The sequence below is a fragment of the Chelonoidis abingdonii genome, chromosome 14 (assembly GCF_003597395.2).
Source record: "Chelonoidis abingdonii isolate Lonesome George chromosome 14, CheloAbing_2.0, whole genome shotgun sequence".
NCBI classification, from domain to species: domain Eukaryota; kingdom Metazoa; phylum Chordata; order Testudines; family Testudinidae; genus Chelonoidis; species Chelonoidis abingdonii.
The window spans coordinates 194,852-205,172 of record NC_133782.1 but is presented as its reverse complement, the minus strand read 5'-3'; the positions used below and the strand labels follow the sequence as shown (position 1 = coordinate 205,172).

The window sequence follows — 10,321 nt, the reverse complement described above, 5'->3', positions numbered from 1 at the left end:
TTAGGTTGGATATTAGGAAAAACTTTTGCACTAGGAGGGTGGTGAAGCACTGGGATGGGTTACCTAGGGAGGCAGTGGAATCTCCTTCCTTAGAGTTTTTAAGATCAGGCTTGACAAAGCCCTGGTTGGGATGATTTAGTTGGGAATTGGTCCTGCTTTGAGCAGGGGGTTGGACTAGATGACCTCCTGAGGCCCCTTCCAACCCTGATATTCTGTGAATACACAGGCTATAATCTGATCCCTGCCCCCTGTGCCTGCCCACCACTCTGATCCCAACCCTTCCTCCAAAAGTGATCTAGTGTAGCAGGGCTTAGAGCTCAGACAGAAACAGAACCCAGACATCTATAACACTGGTGGTTGCTGCTGTGTCCTGTCTGCCCAGGTGAGCAGGAGCCAAGAGCTGCAATCACCAAACATGAATCTACAGGAACCACCATGAACAGAAACCCATTTCCTGAACGGAGTAGAACCCAACCACAATTCAGGTCAGCAGGGTGTTTGTAACACTCCCTGCTAGCAACAGTGACACTGCAGGGGGCGGGCTGTGCTAGAGCTGCAGGTGGGGTCTGAATAGTCAGCAGGAAAGCTTTCCACCTCCTCTGCTAACTCCAGACACAAACTGCAACACAGACAAGCCTCCAGCAGAAAATCCACTGGGAAAATGTTTGGAGTTAAGCTGTTCCTTTCCCACTTCTTCCATGCCATACCTGCACCATGTGTGTGCATCACATGCCCTACTCCACCACTCTATGCCAGGCCTTCCTCCACATCATGTCTCCTTCCCTACCCCATGCCACTCTACACCCACTTCCCGCACAGTATCATGTCCTGTTCTCCCCACAGGCCACGCCATATCTCCGTCCCGCTCATGGCACACCTTCCCCATTCTCCCCTTCCTCCTATGTCATGCGTGTGCCACATGTTCCCTTTTTCACTCCTCCCACTACCATATGCAACTCCCCTGCCCCTTATGCCACACCTCTGCTGCTTCACACAGCACCCCCTCCCCCTTCTCCTCGAGCCACACCTGTTTGATGAAGGTTATTGAAACCATGTCCCAGGAGACAATGCCATGGTCCATGAGCTCCAGGAAGGCAGTCAGGGTGAACGCCAGCATCTCGCTGTAACTGAGAGGTCAAAGGGGAGTGTGATTACAGGAGACACAAAAACCAGCCTGGGCAGAAGGCACAAGCCACTCAGCAAATGCTGTGGCTTCACAGGATTCACCCCACCCCACCCCCAGTCTTCCAGCCAAAGCATCTGCTCCACACAGCCCCTTAACTGACCAGAGGGTTCATTACTAAGAGGCAAGATATTCCACTGCCCTGCCTTTGCAATGCTTCGAGCCTCAGCTCTCACAGCTAGGTCTCCTGTGTGTCAAGGTACAGAGTTATCCCTAAGACACTGCACTGGCTTCTACAGTGCTCCCAGACTTGGCTCAAGTGATCGGGTCTCTCATGTGAAGTGCTATGCATGCTAAGCATTATTAGTATTAAGTGACATACACCATCCATGTGCCTGTAAATAACCCTCTGCACTGGCTGGGTCCCACGTTTCTACTTAAAGAGACACCCTGGCAAAGCTGCTCCAGCAAGATCCAAGAGGACAAATATCAGCGTAAGGCTTCCCATCTCTCCAACACAACCTGACAAGCTGTTCTACCTTGAACGGGATTCCCAGACCCTGAGATCAGCTGCGCAGAGGCCTGTATCCTAAGTCATTTAAAGCAGGTGGAAGGCAACAAAAATTTAGCTCGATCTGTTATAAAAACTGTATATAAAAAAGCAGAAGCTGGAGATCAAACACATTCAGTTTGTATCAGTTTAGCATAAAGAGCTGGGACTCGGGGTCTCCAAGACTCTTGGGGAGGTCACAGGCTGACAACAAGCTAAGAGATTCTGGAAATGGACATATGTGGAATCACTGGATGTGTATTTTGATAACTGTGGATGGGACGGGGTTGCTACCCCCGTGTGCACTGCTTTGCTGGGGGTTACTTGGCAACTAGCTACACTTGTGACCTGGATGGCTGGCAGAAAGGGAGTGAACGGCACCATTATGAGTGCTGCTACAGCCACACACCCCTCTGCTCCACCTGTTGAGGCCCAGAAATCAACCATCACGCCCTGGGCTTTCATTGTCGTGATGGTGAAAGATATCCTGACCAGATCAGAGCCAGGGTTTGGGAATGGGAACCAAAAAACATCACCCTCTCTATTGGGTTGAGCTGAATCTTCATCAACAGCTAGACTTGGACTTGAAGTTCCTGCTATCACCTCCTCCTAGTGTGTCATTCTACCTCTCCCACCATATTTCCCCTCTTTCCCATATCTCTCTTCCTGCCTTCTGCCTAATAAGAGTCTGACATTGCCACAACAATTCCACCTTTTGCAATTTGGTTGTACCCTGAGAAGCAGCTATAAACTATGCCAAGACACTCTGGAAAAAGTCTGCCAGGTTTTTGAGTGGTTAATGGGGGCATGTGCACGCTGTACCTGTAATTTCTGAGCAGCCAGACTGCAAGAAAAACACAAACTTCAAGACAGAAACTCTGTCTTATTTTTTGCTATTCCTGTCTTTTCCATTTTGCGCCAGATTCTCTTATTTGGTCTTAAAAGGCATGGGATCCAATTTCAGCAACTCGAGACCATATACTGCTGACTTTTCCCCAGCAAGAACATTTAACACTATCTTTTAAAACCATCTAAAGATGCATGAGCAAGACGTCTAAAAGACTCGAGAACTTAAGTGGAAGGGACTGAGGGTGACTGTTAAAATTAAGTTTCCCCCCGATATTTTAAGTTTCAACAGTTATAACGGTTTCTCCTCTTTTCTGTGTTTAATAAATGTTTTTCATAGTGATTGTTATATTGGCAGTTGCCAGAGATAACCTGTCATAAAACCCTGAGTTTAACATTGTAACAGTCAACAAATGTTTTAAAAAAATTCTAATCCCTGTGGAATCAAGGCAGTTGCTGCTGCACCCCCAGCTTCCTCCCCCGCACCAGTCCCTGCTCCAAGAGTCCGGAGTAAAGGAACACTTACTGGGACAGAAGCTTGGTGCCACTTTCCACCAGCCGCGTCAGCACTGTGATGCCCTCCATGTTGATGAACTCTGTGGCAAAGGTCACATCTGCAGACAATTTAGCCAGTTCCTTCATGGCATCCAGTCGGGCCTCCATACTATGTGACTGGGTCCTCTCCATCAGCTGTCGTGCTGCCCTGGACTGGGAGACAGGCGAGATTTTGCCAGTTACTCATGGGTCTGCTGACACTTCCTGAGCCTCTGCCAGGGATGCAGCAATGGGCAGAAGGAACATAGCAAGGCCAAAGGGTTACTGGAACTGGCAGAACAGAAACCAGTTGTCTAGGCAAATTGAGTTGGGATCAGGAATGCTGCTCTCAGCTGTAACTACAACCAATTGGCAGGTGGGTCAAGTGTTAGTTTCTAATGCTGGATAAATCACCCAATCCCACTCCAGCAGGTACAGACGTTGAAAGTGGGAACCAGAAGAAATATAAGTCCTCAAAAGACCTTTTAGTTCCAAAGAAAAATCTCTCTAAAGCTTTTTAATGCACCCACCACTTTTTCTTCTTTCCATCTGTCCTCACACTGAAGGAGATAGAACTCTTCTCCACTTCTCACACAAAACTGGTATGCTACTTTGCTGTGTGGTTAAAAAACAGCTGCCATCTCCCATCTCACAGGTGGCTACATTTCAAAGGAGGACAAGCAATCCCTGTGTAAGCTGCTTTTTAAAATGTACACTGCTATCCCGATATAACATGACCTGATATAACACGGGTTCGCATACAACGCGGTAAAGCTCTGACATGCTGCTCTGAGCAGTGTGTTAAGGGTGCAGGGCTGGGGCCAAGGGGTTGGATAAGGGGCCAAGGGTCTCGGGGGCAGTCAGTGGCTCTCCCCCAGCCAGGGTCTAGGAGGCAGGAGCTGGAGGGGGGGGAATTTTGGGGGCCCTGCAGTCCCAGAGTGGCCTGGGAGATTAGTGGGGGCCAGGAGCAGTCCACTCTGCTTCCCTCGCCCGGCCCCAGCTGTGTTGCTCAGGGGAGGGGGTTTGGGGGAAGGGATCCACCCCCCAACCCCCCGCACTCACCGGCAGAAGCGGAGCAGCCCGGCCCCAACCCGCTCCATTCTGCCAGCTCCCAGCCGCAGCGCTCCGCTTCCCACCACAGGTGAGTGCGGGACCTTTCCCCAACCCAACACCCCCTCTTGCCCCCCAGCGACATGGCTGGGGCAATGAAAGCGGAGCAGACTGGGGCCGCGTCGCTCCACTTCCCGCCGCAGGTGAGCGTGGAGGGCGTCGTTTCCCCCAACCTCCTTGCACTCACGGGCAGCGGGAAGCAGAGCACCGTGGCTGGGAGATAGCAGAGTGGAGCAGGCTGGGGCTACATTGCTCCGCTTTCTGCCGCTGCCTGTGAGTGCCTGTCAGGGGGCAAGATGTGTGAATAGGGGTCGGAGCAGTCAGGGGGTAGGGTAGGGGATGGGGTCCTGGGGGTGATTAGGGACAGGCGGGCAAAGCAAGTTCAATATAACGCGGTCTCACCCATAACACAGTGAGATTTTTTTGTCTCCTGAGGACCACATTATATCGGGGTAGAGGTGTATTTATTTTTACTGTTATGTGACTGTGGTAGTCCCCAGCATCCATTCAGGATTGGACCGTATTGTGCTGGGCGCTGTGCACTCAGGAAGACACAGGCCTTGCTCCAAGGAATTTAAACTCTAATTTAAAACAAGATGCAACAAGAGAAGTGGGGAGGCAGGAGGAATTAATGGGGTGAAATTGTGAGGTTATATCACCTCACCAGGGATGCAACTCAATGGGACAAGTCACTGAAACTATTTATTTTTCTCTTGTAAGTAAATCAGTAAAGCTGGCTCTTCCTGCTTGGGGCTAAACTGCTGCTCATAGTGGGCATCATCTTTCAGTTTAGTCCACCAAGCAGCAGGAGTAGGCCTAGTACCAGGAGGAGGAGCAGGGAGTAGGCCCAGTGGCTGGAACGAGCCTATGGCAGAGAGAGAGCTGAAGGAAGGCATATACCGGGGAGACAGCCAGCTGCAGGATGGTCCCATTTTTAATGTCACAGCGAGTCTGCAAAGAGAAAAGAGAAATATCTGAGCAGTGTGAGGTGGTGATGGGGAAATGCAGTTGGCCATGACCCTGTGCATCTATGTATGCGTGTGCGCATACACACACACCCACACCGAGGGAAAGGAGTTATGTTGGACCATATGGTCCCTGTGCCCAAAAGCAGGTTGTGGGGAGGAAGGGGAAGGTGGGCCATGGGACAGCTGTGCCCAATCAGGTGTAGGGGAGAGGGGAAGAAGGGTAGGGACTGCACTGGTTAATGTAAGTTTCCATGTTTACTGGCCACTAAAGGAGGAGGAGGAGGAGAATGGTGGGGCAAAACCCCACCCAGTAATGGGGACAGCTTCAGCTCAATGCTGGCCAATGTAGAGACTCCTTCAAATCCCTTCCCTGGGGACCATCACACCATCCCCCTGTACTGACCTGTTCTGTGATGTACAGCTGGGGCCCATCAGCATATCGCAGGGTATAGTATTCAGGGTTTGGCAGCGACCACCTGGCAGGGGGGAGGATGACACATAAGGCCCTGTCTCTTCCTTCTACCAGGCCACCACCTATGTCCAGGGCTAGGACTCAGACTAGAGGTGGCCTGTTCCAAGTGTAAAGAAATGAAGATTTGGAGAGAAGCCCCAGTGAGAAGATTGTGGTTCCTGAAGAGGAGGGAGAAGGTGGGATCTCAGCCTGAATAAGACCAGGAGCCAAGGGAAACTCTGTGAAGGCTGGACTGCAGAAACCTTAGAGGCAGCCAGGTCAAGCCTGAGGAGCCCTGAGTACCAGGGCACAAACATACACAGCAGGGGATCCCATTACCCAGGAGTCCACGCTCCTAGCTAGAGCCTGGCCTGCCCCATGTCCAGGTTGGGAAGCCTGGAGGGAGGCAGTCCACACTGTGCCAACAGCACATCTGGTAGGGTATGCGAAAGGTCAGGCCCACCAGGGTGACTGGTCTGCTACAGCAGGGCCTCCAGAAAGCCAGACTCACCCATCACAGACCTCCTTGATAACAGACGCCAGGGGCCTTTTCTAGAACAGAAAGAGAGAGTGCTCAGCAATGACCCTTTCTCCCAGCCATAAGGGGAAGCTTCATGATTCCGTTTCCCCACGTTTCAGCACCATGCTCCAAGTCCCTCTCCTGCACTCAGCACCCAACTCTCACCTGGTCTATTTCAAGCAGCTGGGCATTGGCTCCAGGCCATTCAACAGCCACTTTCACAATGTCCGCGGGCGGTGGCATAGCTCCAGACTACTCCAGTTCCTTCTGAGATGGGGGAAGACAGCATCCACCCCCAAACCTGCTGAAAGGGGAGATGGTGAGCAGCTCTTTTCGATCCATTTGGGTTCCTATATTGCACCCATCCTCACAGCACCTGAGCACCTGCAGGAGGATCATCTCGTGCGAAGCAGGGTTGGGCCTTTGGATAGGAAACATACAGGCAGTCTGTGGAGCGCACCCACCAGTGTTGCCATACATGTCAGTTATTCTACCCCATCTCCTACAAAACCTCAGATTGCCCCTCTAGCTGACAGTCAGAGTGAAGGGTCCCACATGGTCCATCCTACCAGGAGCTTTCATGAAATGAACACACAACATTGTAGGGCATAGACATTCAGTAAATTCCATGGCAGAGATCAGAAAGGTGTTGCAAATTCTCATTCCTTAGGCGAGTGATCCCCCCCAACTCTAGTGCAAATAACATCACAGTCTTTATGATTCAGGATCATAATGAGTTCAGCATTCATACTTTAAAGGCTGAGGCTCTGTCTACACTACAAATTACTTCAGTATAATTTATGTCGCTCAGGGGTGTGAATAACCTAAGGGCCAGTGTAGATAGCACTATGTCACGGGAGAGCTTCTCTCACTACTCTTTCATAGCTACTGTCTCTTGTGGAGGCAGGAATTATTAAGCCAACAGGGGAACTCTCTCCTGTCGACTTAGAGCATCTTCACCGGAAGCTCTACAGCAGCGTAGCTGTAAATGATGTAGTGTAGACATAGCCTGAGTCTGTAAATGTGTTGAGCTAGGACAAGACTCAAGTGTTCCCCAAGCTGGAGGTCAGGGGTCCCATTCCACAGAGTATGATACTGTACGTTATGGGGTTTTATGCCTTAGCAGCAGGCATTGGCCTCTGGTGCACCCATTTTATCTCCTTTTCAATGACTCTCAAGATGCTCATACAGGATTGACAAGATTTCTCTCTTGTACATTTCAAGTATATTTCAATCAGCTGAAGGAGCCAAAGGAACAGCCCCAGAGAGCAAGCCGGCAGGTATAACACAGGTCACAGTAGGACAAGATTCCACACCCACAAGTACATCTCAGCCTTGACTGGAATGGCCCAAGAGGCAAGTTGAGTCTCTGTGACCCATTAAGTCCTTGGCTGTTGAGGAGGCCAAGAACTGTGAATTATAGTAGTGGTTGTGTACTGGACACATCATCCAGCTCCTAGTGGATTGAGACCAAACCACTCAGTATAGCAAAGAAAATGTCAGCTGGAAATGACTCAGAGACACTTGCCCTAGGCCCTCCTGCAGAGATGAATAGTTATATCAACCCAGTCCTGTCAGCACTGGATGCTCCCCAGCCCACTCCCTGCTTGCCCCAGTGGCTGGGTAGTGCAACACAAACAGACCAGAGTCACAACTGTGCAGCCTGGGCCTGTGCCCAGGAGAGAAATGATTTTCAGAAAACAGGCCAGAAATTAACTTGTTACCAGGCTACAGCTTCATGCTGAGAAAAGAGCAGGGTTGGGGGGTTGCAGGTCTCCACGGCAAGCCCCCTGGCCTTGCTCTGCCAAAACAGCCTGGGTGACAGAGGTTAGGGACTTGCTGTCATTATGTCTGCAGAGCTATGAGCAGGAGGATGACACTCAGGTCAGGATAATCAGCACAACAAAACTCTCTGCTAACTCCTACCACAGGGTTCCAGTCTGTATTTGGGTCATGGTGCAAGAGAAATAAGGAGCTTACGGAGCCTAGTTGCCATCAGTGTGCAGAGAAAGTGTGGGTGAAGGGAGAAAAGTGCAGAATGAATATCAAGCCCTTTCCCACTCCGAGCAGCTGCAAGCTGCACCCACTGCTCTGGGGACATGGGAACTATGAAAGAGGTTACATGCTTCAGAGACATTAATAACTACCAGCCTGTCAGGGAAACAAACTTAACAGTCAACTTCTTGACCCACACCAAGCAAACAAGCAGGTTCCTAGACAGAGCCACAGCAACATCTCCATCCCACACCCTTAGTGCAGCTGTGCTCCATCACCATGCCAGGCACAGACACATCTGAACTGTGAGCTTCCGCCAGAGCTACGGTTATACTCAGCAGCTGCCAGGGAGTCAGGACCTGCCCAGGCCTGAATGTTGCATGGTGTCTGGGGTTCAATCCTCTGTTGCATCTGGCATGCAAGTCTGTGCTGCATCAGTGGCAGGTTGCAATTCAGTGAGATGCTATTACTTGGTTCCTCTCTTTTCAGTTTGTAATACAGTTGCTTTTGCAGGCTGGAGGCTGCCTGTCTCCCTCCCACAGGGCTGTGGTCACTAACCACATGTGATGTGGGCCCCAGCTCCACCATTCGCTCTCAGGTTGGGAGATTTCAAACAGCCTATGTGATATCTGAACTGCCATAGAAAAAAACAGCCTCTCTCCAAAGGGAAAGACCAGGTGCTGTCTGAAAAAATCAGTCCCCAGCACAGAGGTGTCTTTCCCACAGGCAAGACCTGGCAGGAGATGGGTAACAAGCATCTGGAGTACAAAGTGATTTCTCCATAGGGCCAGAAACTGGAGCAGCCCCCTGCTACTACTAGACTGAGAGGCAATGCCACAGCCACCCACAGAGCTGGAACCCAGCCTTAGGATGAATGCACAAGGATGATTTCCTTGATCTCTCAGAGAAGTGGAGGCCAGGACATGTAGAATGGAAGTGTTGAAGAGATGCTGGCAGCCTTTGCAGCAGCGGTTTCCTGACCCAGGCTGAGCACCTGCTAGGAACACACTTCCCTAGAAGCCTGTGAGAACTTTCCACTGATGGACAGACAGCAGGTCCATGGGGGTCGAGAGAGAAGCCCACTAGGCCCAGGGCCTTGATCTACATCCCAGTGCACAGAAGGTGTTTCTATATGAGCAGGTAAGCCTATCAGAAACATAGGGGTGCATGGCCTATCCTTTGAAGGGATGCTGTAGGATAGTACTGCCCATACGCTTCCCACCTAGAGTTGGGAATCACTGCATGGAAAGGCATGCTAATCCACAGCCTTCGTTCTGTGGGGAGGTCTATCTGCCCTGACCGACCACCTGACAGCCAGCCTACAGCCTTGCTCCACTCAGAGCCAGACAGCTGCCTCACCTCCCCCCAGCTTCAGCACACTCACTGCACTAACTGCAGCTCTCCTTGTGCTGGTGGAATGTTCTGGCTCCAAAGCCAGGTTTCTGTGATTCCCCTGGTTCAGGGCTCTGTAATCACTGGGCAGGGGGTCAGTGCTCCTGGATGTGGAAATGAAGAATGTGGGGAGTCAGCTCAGCATTTCCCAACGGGGTCTGGAAAAGCACAATTTTAATGCTCCAACAAGTACCCCTGCAAATTCCCCCAAGCATCCATGAGATCAGACTGACACCCCTGCCCTTGAGCCCAAAGCAACCAGCTGTAGGCTACAATGAGAAGGTGCTACTGAAGTTGCCTGCTGAACATACTATTGTCAGCAACTGCAGTCTCTCTTCAGCGCGCGAAAGGCCTTGCGAAGCCTGAATTCCAAAACAAGCTGGGGCTTCAGCCAACAAAACCTCCAGAAGGGAGATCACTGCTGTTCACACAGACACACACACAGGAGTCCCATCCTTCCCATTCATAGAACAGAACTGGCACTGGCCCAATCCACCATCCCACCTGCTCCCCAGCAGGTAGCTGGGATTTAGACCCAAAACCCAGCACAACCCAATACAAGCCTGGGTATTCGCTCCCCTTTCTAGGATCCAAATCCAACACTCAGCATGACCCATTACCAGCCCTGGGATGTGGTACAGCATGGCCCTGGTACTCCACAATAATCAACTCTTTCCTTGTTTGTAGCAACGAATAACCAGTCCTGCACCTCCTGGCCTCTCCCTATATTTCCAGCATCTATTCCCAAAAGCCTAGAAGTCAGTGGGATCTGTGTGTGAATGACTAGTGACAGAGAGAGGAAGAAAACAACTGATGCAGAAAAGTGCCTATT

At 50.9% G+C, this 10,321-nt stretch overlaps 1 protein-coding gene across 6 annotated transcripts in view; it reads right to left on the bottom strand.

The window, feature by feature from the left end:
- ELMO2 (engulfment and cell motility 2) overlaps positions 1-10,321 on the bottom strand; it is a 52,648-nt gene that overhangs the window by 30,674 nt on the left and 11,653 nt on the right. For 5 of the 6 annotated variants that reach the window (XM_075072122.1, XM_032795573.2, XM_032795571.2 and 2 more), the window contains exons 2-7: positions 6,268-6,403; positions 6,094-6,134; positions 5,535-5,607; positions 5,064-5,114; positions 3,046-3,227; positions 1,028-1,127 (exon numbers count right to left, since the gene is read on the bottom strand). In XM_075072122.1, the coding sequence (XP_074928223.1) occupies positions 1,028-1,127; positions 3,046-3,227; positions 5,064-5,114; positions 5,535-5,607; positions 6,094-6,134; positions 6,268-6,345 (525 nt within the window). In that variant the 5' untranslated portion in view covers positions 6,346-6,403. Of the gene's footprint in view, positions 1-1,027; positions 1,128-3,045; positions 3,228-5,063; positions 5,115-5,534; positions 5,608-6,093; positions 6,135-6,267; positions 6,407-10,321 lie in introns of all 6 variants that reach the window. The other variant, XM_032795572.2, reaches the window with a different exon arrangement.